The sequence below is a fragment of the Chiroxiphia lanceolata genome, chromosome 9, assembly GCF_009829145.1.
Source record: "Chiroxiphia lanceolata isolate bChiLan1 chromosome 9, bChiLan1.pri, whole genome shotgun sequence".
Taxonomy (NCBI): domain Eukaryota; kingdom Metazoa; phylum Chordata; class Aves; order Passeriformes; family Pipridae; genus Chiroxiphia; species Chiroxiphia lanceolata.
In genome coordinates, this window is record NC_045645.1 from 27,982,358 (window position 1) to 28,006,925 (window position 24,568).

Below are 24,568 nucleotides of genomic sequence, written 5' to 3' on the forward strand. Positions count from 1 at the left end.
AAATAGCCCTTGTTTCCTTGGTGTTTGTTGCTGTTGGCTGAAATGGCTCAGGGCATTGAGGAGCCACTAAGGAAAGGATATGGTTAATGAGGTGTTTTGGTCTCATACAAGACCTCATGCTTTTGCTTTGTTTGGCAGAGCTTCCAGGATTTTGGGAAGCACCCATGGGCTGTGCCCAGGGTCTAATGGACACTGACAGGGTGCATAGAAATGTAGGTGTGTGTGCAGGCAAATTCAGGAAGAGGGGAGAGTGCCACTGGGTCTTGGGTGCTGAGCTCCCCCAAGAGAGCTGTGTGGGTGGGTCACTCCTGCTTCCATGGGGATGCTCATCCCTGTTTGGAGGTGCTAGAGGACACCTGCATCCCAGTGAGATTCTCTTGCCTGTAACATGGGTACACGGATGTAAGGAAGGCACTGCCTCCACAATCCCAGCATCATCAGCAGTGTCAGTGGGAGCAGGACTTTGCTGGCAATTACACTGGGGAGGCAGAAGCCAATAAATTATCCTATTCATTTCCCACTGCTCTGCTGGCTTTGTGGCTGATTAAGGCAAAAAAAAAAAAAAAAAGGAAAAGAGGTAAAATATTCTCTGCTTGTCAGAAGCAGATCTGGATATCACTGTGAATACACGAGAGGCAGAGCTGCTGAGTAAGGAAGGACTGTTTTTGCATAAACACTTTGCAGGAAAGAGCAAGGCTTTGAAGCTGTCGGGAGCAGCCAGCACTGAAGAGAGAGAGGCGCTGGAAGGCAAAGGATCTTATCCTGCTTATCCTCTGCCTTCAGTTCTTGTTAGAGGGGGGGATGCCCGCCGTTATCCTCCTGAACTCCTGCTGGGTGCCTGTTTAGCAGCAAAGTTGCTGCTTTGCTGCCAAGCGGAGCTGCGAGGGAGGAGGTGGCTGCGTCCCGGCATCCTCGTGTGCCACACCCAGGTCACCAAAGGCAGAGCCACGAGCACCCTTCAGTTCCCTTTCTGGGCCTCTGTCTGAGGCTCAGTGGCCTCTCTGTCCCTCTGCTCATGGAAGCTGAGCTGCCACGTGCCTTGAGCAGGAGTAAGTGGCCGCCCAGCCCTGGTCTCCATGAATTTCTGCCTTCTGTAACTCACGGTTAAATGGCTGAAGAATGAGGTGGCTTTGCCTGGAGAAGGACAAACCCTGGGTCCTGCTCAGCCCCAGTATTGCTGTAATGTCCTGGGGGAACCTCAGCATCAGCTCTGCAGATTTCCCCTGTACATCTGTGCCCACTGAGCTCAGTCCCAGCCAAAAGGGACCCAAGGCCCCTTGGCTGTTTGCACTTGGGTACACGTGGCGTGACGGTGACCGTTCCCAGGCCTGCAAACAGCTCATTAAAAAGCGCAGCTCTCATTAGTGAAATAATTAGCACACCTGGGCATGCCTTGGGAGCGGGCACCGGGAAGGAAGCAGGAGGGGATGCAGGAGGAGGCTCGTTATCTGCCGCCACAGAGCCCCGGACGGCAGGATGAAACGAGCCTACGTGTGTTCCTTCAAAGCCATCATTTTAATTGCTGGGGAGCAGCTGACCCTCAGCTCTGAATGCTTCCCTGGGGGGACCGTGGTGTGCGAGCAACCCTTTTCCCTGGCTTCTTCCCACCCTGCTGGCTGCATTGCCCCAGGTATGAAGGGGTGCAACCATTCCCAGGGAGAGTCATCCCTGGGCAGTGGCACTGAGCCCCCCATGTCCTTTCTCTGGCAGGGATGGTGAACTTCAGCGAGGTGTCCGGGTACCCTCTCTTGCAGCACTGGAAGGTGCAGTCCGTCATGTACCACGTCCGGCTCAACCAGATGACCATCTCCCAGTGTAAGCATGTGGGGATGGGGGGGAATGGGGGAAAAAGGAGTGGCAAGAGCTTTCTGCTGGCAGGTGATGGGCTCAGGGGTCGGTTGCCCATCACAAGTGTGTAGGGAGGTGATAAGGGCTTGGTGTACTCTGGGATCTGAGCATCTCCTCCATCTCTTCTCCTTCCCAGCCTTCAGCAATGCTCTCCACTCCCTGGATGGGGCCACCTCCCGTGGAGATTTTGTGGCACTGCTGGACCAGTTTGGCAACCACTACATCCAGGAGGCAGTGTATGGCTTTGAGGAGTCCTGCTCCATCTGGTATCCCAACAGGCAGGTCCAGCGGCAGCTCTGGCTGGAGTACGAGGACATCAGCAAAGGTAGGAGCCCTGCTGGTCCCCAGGAAGGATTTCTACAACACCCCATGGGAGTGGAAAGCTCACTTTGCTTTCAGCATAACAAGGAAAGCACCCAGCCTGTCCCATCCCACCACGTTATTTACACCCTACTCTCTCACCCTCGGAAGCCGGGCGAAGGACTCCTGTGGATTGCAGTGGGCACTGATCTGGGACATAAAGAAAGATCAATACCCACATCCCCAGGGAGATGAAAGACGAGTGCACTAATCCCACCAAGCCATCCTGCCTGATTCTGGACTTAACTGTTGTTTGTCTTTAATCCTGTTCCTTCCTTTCCTTTTGTCTCCTCCATATCTGCTCTCTTCCACTTGCATCCCACAGCCTGACTTTTCTCCATTTAATATGTTCCCTTCTCCTGGGCTGTCAGCGCCGTGCTTTTAATGCCTGGAAACCAGGTAGGAACTGGGAGATTCCTCGTGGTGCAGAGGGCATCTGGCACTGCTGCATCCCCTCCGGTGCCCTCGCTGCAGTGAGCTGTGAGGGATCCCCAGTAGAAGAGCTGATGGCTGGTTTGGATGCCAGCTTTACAAAAGCTGAGGCAGCCTAAGGCCTGCCTGCTGCCACCTGTCCCCAGGACCACAGCAACCTGGTCCAGTGGAAGGTGTCCCTGCCCATGGTAGGGAGGTTGGAATGAAATAATCTGCAAGGTCCCTTCCAGCTCAAACCATTCTAGGATTCTATGATCTCTTGCATTGCCGCCTGCAGGCGCTATGCTGCCTGTGTGGGGGACATTGTTTTGCAACATCCAGGCTTGGGCAGCAAGCAAGAGCCAGCTCCCAAACCTGGACCCAGGGGATTCTGAGTGGAGCTGCTGCTTTTTAGGCGACCTTCGTTTGCTGCCCGTGCACAGGAGCTGTCGGGTGTGGGCAGCGTGAGCTCGGAGCTCACAGGCACCGTGACCGAAACATTGTTTCCATCAGAAAGCTTCCTAGTTCTCAGTATTGGCACCAGCCTACAGTGCTGCCCTTGCTGTGCCCCAGCCACGGAGACATTTGTTTTCTCCTCAGGGCTCTTGTGTGGGAAGGGCTTCTTTCAAAGCCTGAGTCTGGATCCTGCGGGCTCAGACCTCCTGGAGCCTGGACTTCTTTCCAAGCCCACCTGGAAGAGTACAGACCCATTGCTGTTTTGCTGTGGGCTGTCTCCAGATGTAGCATCTTTTGATTGCAAGTGCTTCTTTTTCTTTTTTTTCTCCTGCAATTTCCTCCTCTTTGATTTTCCTGCTTGGAGGCTTTTCAGGTCTGGCAGTCTTTTTCCACCCACAATATCACATTTCAGTTTCACTCTGGCACCTGCCACTTTCCCTCCTTTGCTTTTTGTTTGCAAACGTCAGGAGCTGGATATCGATTGAGAAATTGCAAGAGACAAATCATTCCCTGGCTCCTCTGCTTTCCCTCAGTGCCTGCTAAGCTGCAATCCACAGCCAACCCAAAGTAATCCATCCCCAGCTTGCTGGGGGAGCAGAGCAACGCTTTTGTATCCTGGTTTTGTTTAAAAGCTTTGTTTCCTTTGCAGGAGTCTCAAAGATGGGCTATTGCTGGCCCATTTATCTGCAAATCCTTGCTATAGGAAGATTTTCCTATTGAGCCACGGATGTGCTCCATGGTGGCTCCCCACAGCAGCCAGCCTGTACCAAACCACCACCAGCGATGGCCTGAGCCTGCTCCAGGGGCGAGGCTCTGCCTGGGCGTCCTTCAGCTTCCCCCACCCCCACTGACCATCCTCGATGGCCCCTCTAGGCCCCTCTTTCTTCTGTGTAAAGCCAGAGATATCCTTTAGCAGGGATTTTGTGTGAAAAGCGCCGTTTCCTAGCATGGCAAGGCTCGCCACGGCAGGACGATGCTCCCCAGGGCACAGCAGTGATGGACAGGTCCTCCCTTCTTGACTTCTGGGCCAACGATTTTCCCCTTGTGCCAAAATATTTCCTGCCATGAGAATGCTGGAGAAAAGCCCACTGAGTGCAGGGTCTGGCTCACTGCCCTGTGTGTTGGGAACACAGTGGCACCCAGTGTCAGGCATCTGCATGGAGCTGGGAAAGGCATAAACCATGGCACTGCTTTCCTGCTGCAACTTTTTTTCCGAGCTGGTTGCATTTCACAGTAACCTGAGGGTTGGCAGCCTCTGCTTCCCATCTCCATTTCTCTGTGTGGGGACCAAGTGTAGAGGTGGAGGGTCTGGAGAGGAGCTTGGTGGGTCTGTAGCCACACTGGGAGCTTTCTGGGCATCATGAGGCACTGGCATGTCTTCCCTCCTCACTCTGAGCTCTTCAGTGCTGCCAGCCTTTGCTGGGGGGTGTGTGTGTGAATCAAGTCAGCATCATTACTGTGCACCCTGATCTGACACTCATCCTCTCTGGCTTCCAACACACTCTGTCACATCAGCTGTGGTGGGGATCTTTGAGATCCAAAGGAGAAATCAGCTGTTGGGCCAGGAGGGCTTTTGTGGGGGAGTGGTTTGGCAGAGGGCTTTGGCGGGGCGTCAGCATGGGGTGAAGGTGCCCAGGCAGGTCCTTCACAAGTCTCCAGCTACATGAAGGAGGCTCCCTCTCGTGGGCACCTGCTGCAAGGGTGATCTGTCCCAGTGCCAGGTGAAGGGATGGGGCTGGGGGAACTGAGGCACGGGGAGACCAAAAGACCTGCGATGGCAGAGGCCAGGGTGGGCTTTTCACTTCTGATTCCTCCTCTGAAGACCAGTGAGCATTTCATCCCTACAGAGCAAACAGCTCTCAAGGATACATACAGGGACCTGCGGGCAGTGCTGCCTCTCTGCAGGGGGGAAGGCAGAGCTCCCTCACATTCCCTTATGAGTGGCTCGGATCCCACGCTGGTGCCTCTCTTTTCCCCCTTCCCCAGGCAACTCGCCCTCGGACGAGTCAGAGGAGCGCGAGCGGGACCCCAAGGTGCTCACCTTCCCCGAGTACATCGCCAGCCTCTCCGAGTCGGGCACCAAGCGCATGGCAGCCGGCGTGCGGATGGAGTGCCAGAGCCGCGGGCGCTGCCCCTCCTCCTGCCCGCTCTGCCACGGCGCCGCCAGCCCCGACGCGCCAGCCGAGCCCATCCTGCTGGAGGTCACCAAAGCAGCCCCCCTCTACGAGCTGGTCACCAACAACCAGACCCAGCGGGTGAGGAGCCACGTGCTGGGGGTGCTGGGGTGGGCATGGGGGGTGGCAGGACAGCATTGTGGTGGTCTTTGAAGGCGGCTTGCCCTGATAGCACCATGTCAAGCCGAGGGAGCCCTTGCCCATTGGCCTGCCCTGCTCTCAGGGTGAATGGACCGTGCTGAACCCACCGGGGGAATGGATGAATGCTGGCTCAAGTGGGATGGGAGGTCACCAGGTCACCTGCCCAATGCTTAACCCTCTCCTCTCTATCCCAGCTTCTGCAGGAGGCCACCATGAGCATGCTGTGGTGCTCAGGCAGCGGGGACGTCATCGAGGACTGGTGCCGCTGTGACTCCAGTGCCTTCGGGGCTGACGGGCTGCCCACCTGTGCGCCTCTCCCCCACCCCATGTAGGTCTCCACGTGTGCCCAGTCTGGCCTTTTGGTATGGTGGGTCTGTGAGGAGGTGGTGATGGCCAACAGCATGGTGGCAGGAGGTGGTGGGGCTGGGTGGTTTTATGGGACAGGTTTGCAAACTGACCTGGAAAACAAGCAGAGAGTACAGAGCTGGAGTGTCTTTTCTAAATTCAGCTGAGGACTGGCGAACTGGTTGTGGATCCATCCTGGTAGAGCAACCCTAGGGAAGGAATCCTTTGGACCAGCATTCCCAGAGCCAGGAGGGGTAGGGCAGGGGCAGTCACTTCTCTCCTGAAGTTGCTGTCTCCCATGTGTTAATGGCTTTGAATCCCTTTTGTTGTGAGAGAGTAACACAAAAATTTTCCCCCAGCCTGCACCTCTCCACCGTTCACGAGCCCAGCAGCACACTGGTGGTTCTGGAGTGGGGGCACTCAGAGCCCCCCATCGGGGTGCAGATTGTCGACTACCTCCTCCGTCAGGAGAAAGTCACCGACAGAATGGACCACTCCAAGGTGGAGACGGGTGAGTGGGGACTCCACTGGCGCTCTCTGGGGAGAGCGGGATGGAGATGTTGGAGGAGTCTCCCTTTTAGCAAGGGGATGCTGCAACATATCCACTATCCTGTGGAAGAGACAGCAGCCCCTCCTGCCCACCCTGCTGCAGGAGTGGCATCTCCACATCTCCATGGTGATGAGCCTTGCTGGAAAAGCAATGGGTCCGTCTCTACAGCAACCAAGGCATGAGCCTTGGTCCCCCTGGGCACCAGGCAGCGTGTCAGTGGGCACAGACCTCAGCCGCTCTCCACAGTGCCAGGGACACCCGTGTCATTGCCTGTGGCACATCCTCCCCTCTCTCCCTAGAGACAGTGCTGAGCTTCGTGGACGACATCATCTCCGGTGCCAAGTCACCCTGTGCCATGCCAGCCCAAGTGCCTGACAGACTCTCCTCCACCATCTCCCTCATCATTCGCTGCCTGGAGCCCGATACCACCTACATGTGAGTTTCTTCCCCCTTGCCATGCCCATGGCAGTGCTGTCACCCTCACCGTGGCGATCCTGCCCGATGCTGCCTGTATTTCCGCGAGGTCCTGGGAGTCCAGAGCTTCATTTTTTTCCTTCCGATACAGGTTCACACTCTGGGGAGTTGACAACACAGGAAGGCGTTCCAGGTCCAGTGATGTGACGGTCAAGACCCCCTGCCCTGTGGTAGATGATGTGAAAGCTCAAGGTGAGAGGGAGGGAGCTGCAGGACTGTGGTCCTTGGGACCAGCCACAGGGATTTCCCCCTTCCAGTACATCCCTGCACTTGTCTCGTGTCTTGGCTGTAACATCACCTTCACCCGTGGTGGCCTGGGAGCTGCCATGTGCTGTGGGGGGTTGGGGTGGAGGGCTGCAGGAGACACATGTCCTCTCTGAAAACAGACATGGATGAATGGTATTTCACTAACAGTACCTGATGGCACCACCCATTTCTTTTCCTAATTAGCCCAAACTGCGGGAAGCTAACCTGGACTGAGTCCAGGGAATGCCATCTATTCTGTTACTCCTCCGCTGGGACCTTGCCTTGGTATGACGTAAATCATAATTCAGGGGACAAATCTTCGTTCTGGTCTTGGTTTCCCTAGAGCTGAGCTTCAGACTGGTGGGCTTAAATCATGCCTCTCCTGGCACCCCACTGAATAGCCCCTGTCTTTCTGCCCAGAAATAGCAGACAAGATCTACAACCTGTTCAACGGCTACACGAGCGGCAAGGAGCAGCAGACAGCCTACAACACTCTGCTGGACCTGGGCTCCCCGAGCCTCCACCGAGTCCTCTACCACTACAACCAGCACTACGAGAGCTTTGGGGAGTTCACCTGGCGCTGTGAAGATGAGCTGGGGCCCAGGTAGGCTCAGGAGCTGGGTCAACTAGGCACCAACATGCTTGTCCCTTGTAGATGTTGGTCACCGGGACCAGCTCTCTAAAAATCTCATGAGTTAATGACAGTTGATAGGGCTTACAGTCTCACAGTGGGGTTTCTGTTTTGCTGGATGCTGTGCATGTGTTCAGAGACCAGTCATCTCCCCTGAAGGACCATAAACATAGGACAGGGTGGAAAGTGGTTGACCACTGTCAACTCAACATCCTTGTTCATCCCGTCAGCCTTTTCCTGCCTCTGGGATTTTTCCTGCTATGTTCATGCTATGCAGAGTAGGGAGGAGATGGGATTTTCTTTTCTCCTTGGTAGTTGATGCCACAGGCAAAAAGGCAGAAGGTCTCAAAAAAATAATGCACCTTTGAGGGATGGAGACTCTGCTTTCCCCCTTTTCCTGGGCTTTGGCTTGAGTTGCATGCATCTCTGTGTGCTGAACTCACTGTCAGTTGTGGTCCAAAGCAGGCAGTGGCCTGCCCTTACGTCTGAATTGCACATGTTCCCTCCCTTTTGATTCATGTCTGTGGTTGTACAGGGTGACACAAGTGTTTTTGGTGCCCAGGCAATGCTGTGCTGCCACGGCAGGTTTTGGAAGAGATTGTCCAGAGCTCTTCCTGGCTGGAACAGTCCTTTTGTGCCTGAGTGAGCACCATGTCTTCTCCTAGGGCTCCTCCAGGTCATTAAAGGCCCTCCAGCTGCCTGAGAATGGGACACCTCATGTCCCAGGCTTGTGGAGGCAGCCAGATGTTCCCTTCTCCCCACATCCTTCAACATCTGCTTTAGTCTGTGTGGTTTCCCAGCAACGTAGATGTTTCCAGTCAGTTTAGCAAGCTGGACTGGGAGACTGTGTGTGCTGCAGTGGTTTTTCACAGCATCTGGCCTCCAAAGAACCAGAGCTGTGAGCTCATCTGCAGAGTTACTTCAAATGTGCGTCAGCAACAGCTCCTGTGTATGAAATCCATGGCCTCCACCTTGCCCCATGCCCCACACCTCCTCTTGCTGGTCTCACCACTAGATGTCTTCCAGCCCTGCTTCTCCAGGTGATCACTTCAGGATTTCTAGCAGAGGATTGGAGATCCTCCAAGTGCCTTCTTTGTGCTCCAGACCTCTGCTAACCAGTCAGAAAGACTCAGCAAATAGCTGGTGGCTGTCTTGCACTTAATGTCTTCGACATGTCTCCTAGTTCAGCTTTGGTGGGAGACTCCTGATAGATTCTCCATGCCCTGGAGCAAAGCTGGGGGCTCTCTCTTTCCCCTCTTCCCGTTTATGTCCTAAGAAATGTGAGCTCAGCCTCAAAGCTCAGTAGCAACATCTCAGTACATGGAGTCTTGTTAAGGCAGAAGCTCCCACCAGCTCCTCTGCCCAGGGGTTGCCTCATTCCCATGACACCAAGTAGGATCAGCAGGCTTGGACTTACGTCTCACCTTTGTCTCGAGCCCAGCTGCAGTGATGCCGCTCTGTCTCTGCTTCCAGATGTGAAATCCAGCCCTGGTTTGCACAGACCATCCGACATCTGTTGTGATGATTTGCGAAAGGAGTACATAGCATTCCTTACGTGACACACTGGAGTTGTCACACAGCCACTGCCATCACTGGGGCTGAGCTCTGCTGTCACTGCACCAGCCAGAACATGGCGTGGAAGCCACCTCCTCAAGCCCCGAGAGGCAGAGCTGCATTGGCATGGAGCAGCCAGAAATGCCACTGAATTACCCAAGGGATACCATTTGCTGCGTGAACCTACGAGCCAAGAGGGTTAATTCCACCCTCTGGAAATGCTGGAGCGCCGAGGATGGGATGACGCAAGTTGCTGATGAAGTGTTTGCAGCTCGCACTACTTGGAAAGAGACATTCAGGCAGCTGCAGCGGGTTCTGGTGATGACAAATCTTGGAAAGCAGACCTCCTGTTTGATCGTCTGCGAAGGCAAAGCACCCAGACTGGTGGTGACAGGACAAATCACTTGCAGATGACATTATTTAGCCAGCAGACAGCATTTGTTTGACTGTTACTGATGCTCCTTTGAAGTCCTGGATGTGGACCCACGCGACTGACTCTACCGTGTCCCTCCTCCGCGCCTCCATCCCATCTCCTGCTTTGCTCATTTGGGGTGCACTTGCCTCCCTTCCTGGCAATGCTGGCTGCTGGACTGAAGGAAGATAACTTGTCTGAGTGCAGATAACTTGTCTGGGGTTATGAAAGCGAGTCACTCCCTCCTGGTCTTAGAAGGGCTGCGGAGAGCCCTGGACTTTGCACAAGGAAAGGAAATGGAGAGAAAAACGAGTAATAAGTGGAAGTTGGACTTGAAGCAAAGCCTGGTGAAATGTGGTGTCCATGGGCTTCAAGCCAAAATCTGTGGGATCATATTTGGTGTTCCTGTGAGAGTGCCTGCAATGCTGGAGGAAGAGAGGCAGTTGTAGCACCTTGCCTAGGTGTCCAGATACAGGGACCAAGGCAAGTGAGACCTCGGTACCTTCTCATGGCTGGAAGACCTGACCAGCTTGGGTGGCTGTCTCCAGAGTCAGCACCATGCTGAGCACCTCCTCCTCTCTGCCATGCTCTGGTTGTGAGCCCTGGGGTGGCAGCTGTCAGGTGGCTGCAGAGCTGGAAAACCACTCAGTGGCTCCAGACTGGCCCCTTGGAGCTGCAGCCACATCTATGAGGGACCTCTTGAGAGTCTTCTCTCCAGGAAAGCTGAGGTTGGCTCTGGCTGGACTTGAGGTCAATTAAATCCTCTCTAAGCAGCTCTCCCACAGTGTACCCTACCTGGAGGAAGGTGTGGAGGGGCTGTGGATATTCCTTCATGGCTGGTAAATGTGCCCTTGAGCTGTCAAACCAGGCACAACACAGCTGCGTGCTCCACACACCACCCCTGCTTATCCAAGTAAGAGTGTGGCAAGGAGGGATTCTTTTCTCCAGCATCATGATTTGTGCCCCCACTGCCTGTTCTGTGCTGAGCATATGCTGAATTAAAGCTACCAAGGGGATGTATCCTCTCTTCTTTGACTGTACCAACCCACCAACTGACCTTGAAGCTGCATAGGAAACTTATCCCAGCTCTTCAGACACTTAAACTTTTGTCTGGGTTTCCAGGCACAAGATACTCACCTTCAAGACACTTCATTTGAATCCATTACCTCCACATTTGCCAGAATCCCTGGAGATCACCCTAAGTACTAGACAAGTTTAAAATGAACATAATGTGTTTTATCTGTACAAACTGATTTTCTTCATAAAACCATTAGAAGCACAATTTTAAGAGGAAAAATTTGAAGAGAACACAGTTTAGGTCATATTTGGCTGGGATCCTCCGAGCCCTTCCAATATCTCATCTAACAGGAGGGGTTGGTAGTTTAGCACTTTCTCACCACCAGAACAAGCCTGCACTGAGGCCATGTTGCCCTGGGGGTGCTGTATGTCTGCTGCAGAAGATGGATTCATCTTGGACCTACTCTCCCTCTGTCATTTGACCTCGTCTCCTGGCTGGGTTGCAGCTTTTCAGGAAGTGCTACTACTGTGACTTGTCTTTCCTTGATTTGCTCTCTGCAACTGGAAGATGCAAAATGCACATACAAAGAACTGGGGAGTTCTGCCACATCCTCTGCTCTCTCAGAGCTTTTTGGATTAAACCTGTGTTTGATGTATACCTCAGTATATCCCTTCTAGTTTGCACACTGTCCTGTGGGACATGTTTCCCAAAATGTTACTAAACATTACAAGTCATGTACCAGGAGTGTTGTTCACTGCACTTATGCCTTGTGATATTGCATCTTGTGAGGATCAAAGTTTTTATCTCACTTTCAGCTTCCATACAGATCCCCACAAGCCAGGCATGACATTGTGATTTGGGTTTTTTATTTCTTAAATCTCCTTCATCCTCAGTGGTCCAATTGGGACTGCTCATTTCTGGCACTGGAGAAACTGTAGATGCCCCACTCCTGGAAATGCTCAAGGCCAGGTTGGATGGGGCTTGGAGTAACCTGGTCTAGTGGAAGGTGTCCCTGCCCCCATGGCAGGGGGAGTGGAATGAGATAATCTTTCAGGTTCCTTCCAGCCCAAACTTTTCTGTGATTCTATGTGCTACACCAAGTCATGAATGACCAGCATAGTTCTCAAACATGCAACACATGTACTTCATGGTGACACGTGGTGACTCTGGGCTGGGCTGGCTTTATGTGTCATGCCTGACACTTTTTAGCCTTTGTCCCCACTGCTTGCAGTGCTGTTGGCTCCCATTTTCCCATCCTGTTGTGTTTAGGGTCCAGTAGCTGCAGCAGGGACAGTTGTTGCCATTTGAGTCATTGGTGATGTCCACCCCAAAGGGGGTTTCACAGCTACACCTGTGACTGTCTCCTCACTCAACACTCAGCAAACCCGGCCTTGTTGCACAGGTGAAACAAGAAGAGGGGACAGGACAGGGAAATGTGAGGGGAGTCCCAGTGCAGCAGGTCCAGCACCACCATGGTGACATGGGCATCTCTGCCCTGGGTAGAGGCAGTTCTCACATGCATTTATTTTGCAGTGCTGCCTTGGGGATGGTGTGTCCCTCCAGCCCCGCCACCCCTCCTCATCCTGGCAGTGTTAGCCTCCACTCACCTGCTCTGGAGTTCTCTCTTCTCTCTCAAGAAGCTCCCATCATGTCCTTAACTGTCTTTACTTTTCTCTCCTCACACACTCCTGCTGCCCATCCCGCCATCCCCCTTCGTGGTGTCTCCATCCCTCCCGCCACCCACTCGCTGTCCATCGTCCCCCTGGCATCTCCCCTTGCCCGCCCTCGCTGCAGGAAGGCCGGCCTCATCCTCTCTCAGCTGGGGGACCTCAGCAGCTGGTGCAATGGCCTCCTGCAGGAGCCCAAGATCAGCCTGCAGCGCTCATCCCTCAAGTACCTCGCCTGCCGCTACAGCGAGATCAAGCCCTATGGGCTCGACTGGTCGGAGCTCAGCCGGGACCTCAAGAAGACGTGCGAGGAGCAGACGCTGAGTGTCCTTTACAATGACTATGGGGACAAGGACTACTGAGGGTCGCGGGCGCCCGCTCTCACGCTGGCCTTCCCATGGGCGTTTGTGAGGGTTTTATACGTGGACCCGTGGAGGGGGAGGGTGTCACTGATGTTTCTGGAGGCAAAAATTTGGACTGGGGAGCAAAACCGACTGCTCTATGCGGGACTGACTCAGTATTAGTTTCTTCTTCGACTTGGGCAAAAGCCTTTCTAGTTAGAAGTCTTGTGGGACCCAGTTTTCTTGGTTTTGTTTTATTCATTTTGCCAAGAGGTTCCTCAGCACTGGTGGAGAGGGCAGGTTGGGAGGGCACAGCCCTCTCCTCCTGCCCCATTCCTGCCCTGGCTGTGGGGACTGTCCCCAAGGGTGGGGGACACCAGTCATGAGAGAAACACGGTGACACAACCAAGATGAGAGAGCAGGTGATGCAGGGTTGGGAAAATGGAAACAGGGCATGCAGGTCGGGTGGAGATGCTTATGGTTATGGCTGAGCTAAACAGCCACTGGATGGCCAACAGGGCTGGGATGGGTTTTTTTGCAACTGTGAAGCATGAGGTCTGGATGAGACATGGCCAAGTGATGGTGTCATTGGTGAACAGGGCTGGTGCGGTGTCACCGTCTGGGGTGAGGAGAGAGGGGCCTTGGTGAGCCCATCTCCTCAGGTTCTGTGCCATGGTCAAAGCCCAGGTGTGCTCCAAGATGCAGAGTCCTCCAGAACAAAGGCAGCTTGGCCTCAGGGCCGGTGGTCAGCTGGACATCACGAGCTTTCTTCTTGTGGGACCACGTTCCTAGGAAGTCAACTTTAAAATCCCCTCCGTTACTTTTTGTTCTTTTTTTACCCACCATAATAAAGACTTCGAAGCAATGTCAAACTGCTGCTGTGGAGAGGCCCAGCCAGGAGAGCAGCAGCCAGATGGTATGGACAGGGTGACCATCTGCACCAGCCAATATAGCTGTGCTGTAGCCCAAGCTCTGCATGGGGAAGGGAGAGGAGTGCAGGGTACCCCAACACAGTGGTTCAGGATGGTCCTGGAGGGCGTGGAGGGCAGGCTTCTGGGGTATTGCTTGCCTGTGTTCAGGCTCACATCTACAGCTCTCAGTGGCTTTTTTTTAAACCAGAGAGCTAGGGTTGTACTGGGACACTGGGCTTGGTTCGGAGCAAACTGTTCTCCAAAACCCTGTCACTGCTGATGGTGTTGGAGGCAGAAAACAGCTTCCTTTCAGCTTCAGCTTCCAGCCTGGTTTGCAGAGGAGGCGTCTCTGGACTTGCCAGCTGCGCACCTTTGATCTGGACAAGCCCATAGCCCTACAGTGGGATTTTTACGATGCCTCTTCAGAGAGAAATTTCCTTTTAATTTTTTTCAGTCTTGGCAGGAGCAGTCTTCGGCCTGTCTCATACAATTTTCTGCCTCATTCCTCCTCCTACCTGCCAAGGACATGGTTCGAATATTTGCGTGGTGCTGAGAGGGAGTTGTCTGTGCTCTGCCGCCGGTCACAGCCCACAGCGCTGTATCACAGCACTTTCTCAACAGCAGTATCTCCCTGTAGGACCACACCGTGCTTTTCTCTTCCCTTTTAATGGACAGACCTCTCTCCAGGGGCAGCTGGCCTGGACTGGGGAGCTGCTGGGAGCAGCCACCAGCAGTCACTATTACCTGGGCATCCCCGTGTCATTGCTGTAATGAATGTGTCTAGCAGGGGTCGTCAGACAAGCGCCTGGTGTGTGCAAGAAAAAAGTCTGCTGGATCCTTTTGGCTTTTTCTCATGTTTGTCCTTGTATTTTGGTGTGCCTGATGCTGCCAAGGACTTGGGGCTCAGAGCAAGACCAGCACCACCTCCATGCACAGAAACATACAGGCAGGTGATCCGTACTGAGCCGCCGCTCCTTTTCCTTTCAGCCGCCGAGACTCTTGGCCCAGACACTTCAGTTTATCCTTTTGCTTATCCCAGCATATGCTGGGACAACTTTTAACTTCCAACCAGGCAGCTGTCCAGGGTTGGGCAAAGGGCACCTCCGCCCAAGGCCTCGGTGGGATGCTTGAACGAAGGCTGCTCTGGCCCAGATACCGGCTGGTTTCTCGCCAAGTAATACCGCATATACGGCCTTTATATGAAACACAGACTGTTTTTCTTTTGAGTAGCAGACTCCTCTCTTTTATTGCTTACTAGGTGCAGCAGCAGGGACGGGAGCAGTGCCATGTGCCAGCCACTCGCTGCGACGCTGCCAGGAAAACCCTGGACATCCCATGTGTTCACACCTGCCTAGGTTACTTTTTCATCTGGCCCCAAGATTTGCACTGAGGCTCTGCAGAGATTTCTGTTCTGCTCCTGTGCTGACACTTCAAAGCCCTTGCATGGGCGACCGACACCCTGCAGCATCATCAGCTGGCTGGGCTGGACTCTACTCCCTCGGCCCCAGTTCCCCATGGGCTGGGATATGGAGGGCGAGGGGAAAGCCACCCCTCTGAGATTCTTTGGCATCACCCCTTGCACGGCTGGATGGGGATCAGCATCCCCATCCCGTTATGGACAGCACAGTCTGCTGGTAGGGCTGTGCTCTTCCTGGACCACCATGGTGTCCCTGCAGCTGCTGTGCTGGCAGCTCCTGCCAGGGTGGCAGATCTGTGGGGCCACTCACACCTTGACCCTGGCTTTGAGAAGGCTTCCCTCTTGGTTTCCTCACTCTGGCTTTGCCAGTCAGAATTTTGCCCAAACTTGGATTTTCTTGCCAAAATCTCTCCACTGACACACGAGACCATCTCAGACAAATGCCAGCAGCCTGCCACGGGGGCCCAGACCAGAGCAGGGGGTTGCACCATGACTGTAGACCTGGCCTTGGTGAAATGAGTTGTGTGGGGCTTGCTCACCCAAAACAGATGTGCCCTGGTCTAGTGAAAGGTGTCCCTGCCCATTGCAGTGGGGTTGGAAATACGTGATTTTTAAGGTCCCTTCCAAACCAAACCATTATACGATTCTGTGATTCCCTGCTGAGCTGACACTGTCCACATCTGGCACAGGGTCCTACGGTTGGGTCTGCACAATATTTTCTCTCTTGGACTCCTGATTCTTCCTATGCTGCCAGCGACATGAAAACTGGATAAGGCACTGTTTTCCATCCATTTATGCATCCTCCTTTGCCCCTCTGCCCTCCCTTTATGTTTTATTTCTGAATTAATGAGCGATCATTCACCTGAGATGAACCTCTGGGTCGTTTCCTTTTCTTTGCTACGCCCGTACCCCTGTAATAGCATTACTACCTTTTACTTGTCGTGGAGTTATTTAACATATAAAGATGGTTTGGTCCTTTTCTTTACAAAGATGGCTACAGTTCATGTTCCTTGATGTTCTATTAAAACTCTGATGTGACGTTTTACTACTGTAGATTGAAAGTAGGGTGCTTTAGGGTGAGATAGCCATGTGGCAAGAAACACAAAACCCTTCCAGATTACCTTAAAAAAAAAAAAAAAGAAAAGAAGAAAAAGGTTTTAAACAACAGCAACAAAAAAAAAAATCATTGTAACACTATGTAAAACTCCAGATGATAATTTAACTGACTATTAAATGGAGCTATTAGTAATCCCTGGCTCTGGCAAACTGGAGTGTTTGTTTATAGTTTTGGTCCTGTTGATGTCATCTTTTGGTCAGGGATGAAACACTCCCAGCCTTTGAACTTGGGTGAGTCTTCACACAAGTTTAGCATTAGCCTGTCTGCCCACTGGGTTAGCCAAGTCCCAAAGCACTCAGCACACACAGAACCGTGTCCTGCTCCTCGCCTTGCCCACCTGCTCTGCTGGGCATGGGAAGGTGTGGATGTCTGCAGGCACCTTTGGGTTTTGGGGGGGGAAAAATGCATTTACACATCCTTGGCAAGGGTGTCTCAGTCTGCAAACCTCCCCAGGGGCTGGGAATTTGGAAGCAGAGTCCAAAGAAGCTTCTTTTAGTTGTTTTTTTAGTACAGAAGGCAGATGGGATGGTGCTGTCTGGTGGTCAACCATCCCCCCAGGAACATCCTGGTCCACCTGGCAGACTTTTGACAGAGGACTAGGAGCATCATGAATATTAACATCCTTCAAATGATGTGAAACCCAGTGCCTGAACAGAGATGAGAGCTGCAAAGGATGCCTTAAAAGCCACTCATAATGCAGTGTTGTGTCTAATGCTCAGGCCATCAGGACTTAAAAGGGCTGGTCCCTTGGCCAAGCCCAATGTGTATTCCCACCTGCCCTGCCAGATGGGTTGCGAGACCTGGGAAGGGCCAGGGATTACTGCAGGCAGACAGGATGCCTGGGAGGACAGAGGAGAGTGGGAATTTAGGGGCTATAGCACACAAACCCATAGGAAACCAGACTTCATTAAGTCTCATGGAACAACTTGATTTTTATTTTTTTTTCTCTTCCTGCTGCTAAAATGCAGGAAAATAAGCTAAAAATACACCCAATACTTTCCTTCTGCTAATTTCCCTGCAGTTAAGTGCTGTGGCTGCCACTGCCTCCTCACACAATAACCTGTGGCTGTGGAATGAGACATGAGGAGGAGAAGGAGGAGGAAAAGAAAGGAGAGACAGGATGGGAAAGCAGCTCTTCACTTGGCTACTGCCACAGACAGCTGCTCTTTATGTTTTATATGCAAGACACACAAGTGGGGTCCTTGTTGCTTGGGGCTGTGGGGGACCCCTTAATGTGCTCTCTCCTTCATAGCAGCAAATCTGGCTCCTCAAAACACATGATTTGGGGAGCTTTGCCCTAGAGAGGACATTCAGTGTCACCAGGAGATGCTGTTCCTCCTCTAGGAGTGATGAGAAAGTCCATGCAAAGACCAGACATAAAGAGGAGGCTGGTGAGGAACAAAGGGACACACATGACCATCAGAGATGGATGGAAGAAGAGCAAGGTTAAAACACAGGACAAGGGCTTTTTGGTGTTTCCCAGCCAATATGTACAAAGTTTATCTGGTTACTTACCAAAAAAAAAAAAAAAAAATCCCAAATCTTTCATTAATTTTTTTGATTGTCTTTGGTTTTAACTCTCTTGCCAGGGTGTCACATGGCATGGCCCTGTGGCTCCAGTGTGAGCCACCCTCTGCTCCCCATCCCCAGGGAGGTGGTGTGTGAACATACACACACACACACACACACTTTTCCCTACATTTAAAGTGGATTAATTACAAAAACTGATCAGCCTTGGGCCAGTTTGTAGCATAACCAGCAGAAGACCTTCTGCAAAAGTGTTCTCGCACCTGGTGGCACAGCAAAAGCTGCCTGGGTGGCAGCCTTGAATTGTGGGGGGCATTGGAGGTGAGTGTTCCCCTCCAACCAAAAACCCAAAGGAGATCTTCCACTGGGCTGGGACAGCTCTGGGTGAGTCCATAGTTTGGGGCAGAGGAAAAGCATGTGGGACCGAAGGTGCTGGGAGCAGCCAAACCCCCTCCCTGGCCCCCTTTTGGGTGAATCAAGGAGACAAAAGAGATGGAGGATGAGAAGATTATTTATTTTTCATAGATTTTTATAAAAAATAATTATCAAATACAAAAAAATAAAAATAGCAGCAGCCTCCGTTGTGAATAAAACCCTAAAGGGGACAAAAACCGCTCAGTGTCGCTATAGAAGAACAATATTTCGGTACGTAGAAGCTGTCCGGTCATGAGAAGCACAAATGTCTACCAGCCAAGCCAGTGCCTCCAGTCCCACCCTCCCCAGCTCCCCTGTCCATGGGTCACAGTCCTTTCCCTGCACACACAGGTGAGCAGGGACGAGACCAGGATTTTTGTGCCAAAAGGGTAATAATTTGTCGTCTAAACACACAGGCATTTAGATAACGCTGCCGCCAGGCAGGGAAGGGTTTGGCATGGCAAGATGCTGGGACTTGAAATTCTCTTTGTGTGTGTGTTACCCTCATATCATGTCCCCACCGTCCCCACTGTGGGGGGCTGCTGGGACCCCCACTCCATCTCTGTTAGGACCCCTGGATCTCCCCTTCCCTGCACTGGTGGAGCAGTGCAGGCTGCCCAAGCTGCACCCCCTGGGGATGTTGGGCCAACTTTTATTGAAATTTCCTTGGCTTATCTGAGGGGTTTTTTTTATGGAAAAGTGGATTATCTGACAAAAAATTGCCCAGTTGACAGCGCATTTTGGGTGAAAACCCTGGGGTCACTCCTGTATGATGGGAACAGAAATGTCAGTGTGTCCCTGCTGCAAAAGGAGATGGGACCCACTGTCCCTCACCTCTCCTCCAGTCTCTGCTTAGACCAGAGATCAGGAACACATGTGATCAGGAGAGGGCTTGGAGAAGGACAGGTAATCCCCTGCCTGGATGCTGTGGGATGTCCAGGCACCTCTGCCCCTACTCCTGTCTTCCAGTAAAGCACAACTGTAGGAAATGCCTGACAAAAAAAGGATGGGGGAGATCTAGCAGAAGCCAAATGATGCCTTGAAAATCCCCAGTCTCTCCACACCGTGTCACCCTCTCTCCACCACTCCTTCACCAGACAAACCCCGGCTTGGAGCCTGCCTCCAACAGCACAGGCTATGCGGGGAGAAGGCAGCAGGGCAGCCCAGAGTCCCTTGGTCCCAGCCTGCAGCTGAACCTGGGGGACACCACGGTCTGTGCTTCTACTCTGTGGTCCCTTCTCTGCTCTCTTCTCCTCTTTCTATCCCTTTTCTCTGCCTCTTTACAGCACAAAACCATCAGGGATAATCCCAGCAGGAGCCAGGCACCTTCCCTATTGCTGCCTCTATGGGGCTGGGTCCCAGCTGCCAAGCTGAGCTTCTGGGAATCGATTATGGGGGCAAAGTTTCTTGATGGGCTTCTTTGGGGCTTGAAGTGAATCTGAAGATTTTTCTCTTGGTGCCTACAAGAGCAAGAGACTCATTACAATCAGTGACTGTATGTCCAGTGTGATGGGCTTGGACACAGAGGTAATAATGATACTACTAGGAAGATCTCAGTGGGAAAAGATGATGCTCAGAGTCTCCTGACAGGCTTTTTGGGTCTTGTCTCTCCTTGCATGACAGGATCTGATCTCCTCTGAGAACTGCTGACAACACTGTTGAAACTCAGATGTGGGGAAAGAGAAGAAGGACCACCTCATCATCCTTCATTTGAGCACCACACAGCTACTCTGGGTTGCCCACTACAACCCTTGTTTAGTTGGGTGCACAGTGGCCGGGGCAGCGAGGCAGAGGACTGTGGTGAGTCTGCTCCTACTGACCATGCAGTGACCCCATGGACACATACCCTTTCCCAGAGGGCTTTGAAATAATGTCTGGTGGATGCCTGTGGTGCCCTTGGAGTCCATTGTGCTCGCTGGGGTGATTCAATGGCACAGCAGTGTTTTTCTCAACCCCAGAATCCTGATCCAGGGCTCTAAGCAGAGCAAGGCAAAGCACTGGCAAATCCCAAGGGCAAAACTTGGTGCCTGCAAGATGCCCAAACCACCTTCAGGTGGGAGCCTTCATGCCTGGGGAGCTCTCTCCTGGCATGGCCTGGGTGTTTGGCTTCTCTCTGTGTCCTCCTTCCAGCTCCCCCTCAGCAAGGAAGGGGAAATTGCCTGCTCCTCCCGCCCTGACCTGCGCTTTTCCCAATGGTTTGTACTTCACAGCAGCATGGGTGTGTGACAAAGGATATCCTTTCTCAGCTTCATCAAGAGCAAAGAAAATATAATATATATTTATATATATATTATATATATGTATATAGATATAATTAAGTTTAAATATTTGCAGAGAGATCACAACTACCTCGACCTTGCTAAAAGAAGCCTGTACAGCAGAGGGGGGCGAATAGTGACAAAATCCAGAGCAAAGACAGACACCCAGGTGCTGGACCAGGACAAACACCCATGGCAGCACCCGGGCTCTCGGCGTGGACCCCAGCTCAGCGTGTGGCTGAAGCGGCACCGGACCCCTGGCTGAGCCCCTCGAGGGGGTTCGGGAGGGAGCAGCTTTGGGGAGGGGACCGCTCTGCCCTCCTGGGCTCCTCGGTGGCCTCGATCCTTCCCCTCCGTGCGCAGCCGCCACATCCCCGCCTGGCTCTTCCGTGGCCTCCTGCCCCCTCACATCCCACCGCTCCCCAGCGGCCCCCGGTGCTGCCCCTTCGCTCCTCCGGCGCTCGCCTGACCGAGAGAGGCCCTTCCTGGTGCCGCTACTGGTTCTCCTCGGCCGCCGGGTCACGGCACGTGCACTCGTCCTGGTCGCAGTCAGCAGCAAACGGGATCACCTGGGGGGGCCAAAGGGAGAGCTCAGCCTCTGCCCTGAGATACCCATCTCCTGGTGCCCCTATGCCCCTGCAAGCCCTCTCCACCCCAGTACGGCCAATAACAATGGATGTGTGGACAGACAGACACTTCGGGCTGTGCCCCGTTGTTGGCGTTGTGGAAACTGCCAGGCTCACTGAGAAAGGGGCACAACCTGCCCCCAGCTCAGTTTTATTCGTAGCCTTTTCCTTTTTGTTAGCTTGTGTTTCATAGAATCATAGGATATGCCGAGTTGGAAAGAACCCATCAGGATCATCAAATCCAACTCCCGACCCTGCACAGGACATCCCGGCAATCCCACTCTGTGCCTGAGAGGGTTGTGCAAATACTTCTTGAAGTCTGTCAGGGTTGGTGCTGTGACCCCTTCCCTGGGGAGCCTGTTCCAGTGCTCAACCACCTTCTGAGTGAAAAACCTTTTCCTGATATCTAACCTAAACCCCCCCTGACTCAGGTTCATGCCATTTCTTCTAGTCCTGTCACTGGTCACTGGTGTTCAAAATTTGCAGCTAAGGGTCAACTTGAATCTTGTGCCTCAAATGTCAGAGCCTGGGAAGAAGTCTCCCCTGGTGGATATAAGACATTTGGACTAAGGCAGGCAGTGGTAAAGCACCTCTAGATTTAAGTTTTACTTTGGCCCCTGTTAGAAAGCCCCCTCTGTCCATGTCTGAACCCACGGACCTGTCTTTCAAGCTACTCCTGGCTCTTCCTGGCTCAGCAAAGCATGAAAGGACCATAACCTTGCCTTCTGCAGCTCTTGGAGGAACTCAACCAGGCTCCCAGCTGCAAAGCTGAGCTCTACACTACCCAATACAGTAGCCAAGGTAGGTGCATATAGTCCTTGTGCATTGTGGATTAAGAAAAGCCAGGCAGGATGGAGTCTCTGTGAGCAGGAACAGCCTTCAGTGGGACAGGCAGTGTGTTTATGCAGGGCTACCCACCAGCTGTGCTGCTTTGAGACACCCCATGCAGGTCGGGAGGCTCATTACATGTTGCTTTCTCTGCAACAACTGTATGTGGCAAAGCAAGACTATGTCACCTTAGCTGGTGGCAGCAGAGAGAGGAAGGAGGGCACCCACCAAGCATCTGACTCCTGGTTGCCAGTTGCCTGGTCATGGGCTATGGGAGCTGAGAAAACAGTTTCCTCCAGAGGTTTTATACATACCAGGCTCAGAGCCAAATATGGAAACACATTTGATTTTTCACAGCCTGGATCAGTCATGAGATGGCGTGGGGGTGTTTTTTTGTGGTTTTTTTTGTTTGTTTGTTTGTTTGTTTGTTTTATTATTATTAAACTCTGTATTCCTGCATCTGCCTTAACAGAGATGTGCTGGAGGCTTGTTGAGCTGAAGATATGGGACCTGTGGGAAAAGCAAGCTGGGTCTGGGTCTCCTGAGAGCCATGGGACCAAATCCCCCCACCTTCCACAGTGAACCCATCCTTTATTTTGGCCATGCCTTGCTCCAAGATGTCATGATATCGTTGTGGGGATTTCACTCATCACTTGGGTGTAAAGCCTTTTCTTTCCTATCAGGAGGATCTTCCCAGGATTTTATTTTTCCTTTTCTCTGTGTGTGTATGTGTGATGAAAGGAAAAATGATTCAAGCTCCACAACAAAGATGAGAAGATCCAAATTCACATATTTTCGCAGTGAGAAATTATCTCATGCCCTATGATTTGTTTTGCTGTTGGATATGATTAGGAAGGATGGGCTGTGAACGCTGGATAGTGAGTTAGGTGGGAGGGAAGGTTGTGATGGGAGACAAAGAAGGGTCTGTACAACCCCAACGCCAAGTTGCTCCCTCTACACTATTCCTCCCTCCTTCCTTCCCCAGAAGAGGGAGGGAAACACAGCCCACAGCAGAGGCCAGTGGACCATACCAAAAATCCCCTGAGACAGCTCAGCTGCATGACAAGGTGACTTCAGACTCACCATGTCTAGCACTATGTCCTATGGAAGTCATTTCTTTGGGACTCATTTCCCAAAACGAGAGGGAATCCCGTGAACCTCAGTGGGAGCTGGGCTGAGGTTTCAATCACGCTGGCCCAAGTCCAAACCCCGATCTTAATCAGTGGGATGATGTCTATCAGCTTCAGCTGACTTTGGTTTAAAATCATGGGTTTGTTCTCCGTTCATGGGAGAATTGCACTGCAGGCTTGGTTCCACTGCCAGTAAAGCTAAAGAGCGGAGCTAGCAGTCACCCCTCAATCCCAAATCCTGGCCAATGCCACAGAGGGTGCTCTCTTACCTTCCTGGAGGACAGTGTGGAGGCGCAGCAGTCCCCACCATCATACTGGCAGTATGCCCGGTTGTTGATGGTGTCACACCAGCCGTCTGCTTGGAAGGGCTAGGCAGGGAAATGAGGATTTGTGAAAGGGTTAGTCAAAAGCAGAAGGTTTCCCCCAAAAGTAGAGAACCCAGGTCCTCAGCAAGACCCCTTCCACAGTACACAACCCCCCCTCTTCAAAGCCAAAGGGCACCAGTTGTCCCGGCTGCTGTGGATGGAGCAGTGGGTGTTCCGAGGCCAGCAGCTGGAGGATCAGAGAATTGTGTCAGAAACGTTAAATGGCACAAGCAGCCATTCAGAAACCCATTTTACTTGTTCTTTAGTTGCATGAGTCATCTGATGAGAGAAGAGAAAGAAGCATCTGAGGCTGAGAAGCAGCCAACGATGGCCGAGGAGCAGCGCTGTGCCATGGGTGCAACAGCGACGTGCATGGGAATGAACTGTTCACTTGCAGTGAACTGTCAGGAACGGCCAGCAGCTGAGCTTTATTTGTCACAGATGCACACCAGCACTGCCAAGCAACAGCTGAACTAGGTAGCTGAATGGAGAAGCCATTCAGTAACTGGGTGATTAGTAATGAAATGCTTCTTCTGCTTCAGGCTCTGGGATTGGTAGCTCCTGGCTCAGCAACCTCCTCCAGGAGGACTGCTGTCATCAGAGTCATAGAATCACAGGATGGTTTGGGTCGGAAGGGACCTTAAAGACCATCTCGTTCCAACCACCCTGCCATGGGCAGGGACACCTTCCACTAGACCAGGTTGCTCCAAGCCCCATCCACCCCGGACTTAAACACTTCCGAGGATGGGGCAGCCACAGCTTCTCTGGGCAACCTGTACAAGGGCCTCACCACCCTCACAGCCAAGAATTTCTTCCTAATTTCTAGTCTAAACCTGCCCTCTACCGGTTTAAAGCCATTGCTCCTTGTCCTATCACTCTATGCCCTTGCCAGAAGTCCCTCTCCAGCTCTCTTGGAGCCCCTTTAGGTACTGGAAGGTGCTTTAAGGTCTCCCCAGAGTCTTCTCTTCTCCAGACTGAAGAGAACTCTTGGTGGAAATCTTGGTACTCCATTGTTCATGGGGTACAATGGGCTGACCCATTTCATTGGATCTGGTGGCCTTAAACAACAACAAGCTTCAGAAAATACCCAGACTCAGCCTTTGATGATGGACACCCACCTGCAGCACCCCTAAACCGAATGACAGCTGAAAAATGTCACTGCACTGTGACTGCCCTGCATCCACTGTGCCAAAGCCAACTTGTGGGACTGGTGATTATACCAATAATTCACACAGAAAGGCCATGCCAAAAACAGGGAACCGATGTGGCTTTTTGTCCTCATGACTCACAAGGAACAGAAACGGGCTCAATGCAGGCTAGGCTAAACTTTCGGAAGTAGCAGCAGAG

General features: G+C 52.5%; 2 protein-coding genes across 5 annotated transcripts in view; one reads left to right on the forward strand and one right to left on the reverse strand.

The window, feature by feature from the left end:
• Window positions 1-19,735, forward strand: part of ASTN1 (astrotactin 1) — a 58,973-nt gene extending 39,238 nt beyond the window's left edge. For 2 of the 4 annotated variants that reach the window (XM_032696381.1, XM_032696380.1), the window contains exons 15-23: window positions 1,711-1,815; window positions 1,985-2,173; window positions 5,062-5,330; window positions 5,585-5,718; window positions 6,095-6,246; window positions 6,585-6,720; window positions 6,851-6,951; window positions 7,426-7,609; window positions 12,415-16,211. In XM_032696381.1, the coding sequence (XP_032552272.1) occupies window positions 1,711-1,815; window positions 1,985-2,173; window positions 5,062-5,330; window positions 5,585-5,718; window positions 6,095-6,246; window positions 6,585-6,720; window positions 6,851-6,951; window positions 7,426-7,609; window positions 12,415-12,649 (1,505 nt within the window). In that variant the 3' untranslated portion in view covers window positions 12,650-16,211. Of the gene's footprint in view, window positions 1-1,710; window positions 1,816-1,984; window positions 2,174-5,061; window positions 5,331-5,584; window positions 5,719-6,094; window positions 6,247-6,584; window positions 6,721-6,850; window positions 6,952-7,425; window positions 7,610-12,414; window positions 16,212-19,637 lie in introns of those variants that run through there. The other 2 variants (XM_032696383.1, XM_032696382.1) reach the window with 2 other exon arrangements.
• PAPPA2 (pappalysin 2) overlaps window positions 18,169-24,568 on the reverse strand; it is an 89,860-nt gene continuing 83,460 nt past the window's right edge. The window contains exons 22-23 of the mRNA XM_032696764.1: window positions 23,126-23,224; window positions 18,169-20,841 (exon numbers count right to left, since the gene is read on the reverse strand). Coding sequence (XP_032552655.1) covers window positions 20,767-20,841; window positions 23,126-23,224 — 174 coding nt within the window. The 3' untranslated portion in view covers window positions 18,169-20,766. The remainder of the gene's footprint in view (window positions 20,842-23,125; window positions 23,225-24,568) is intronic.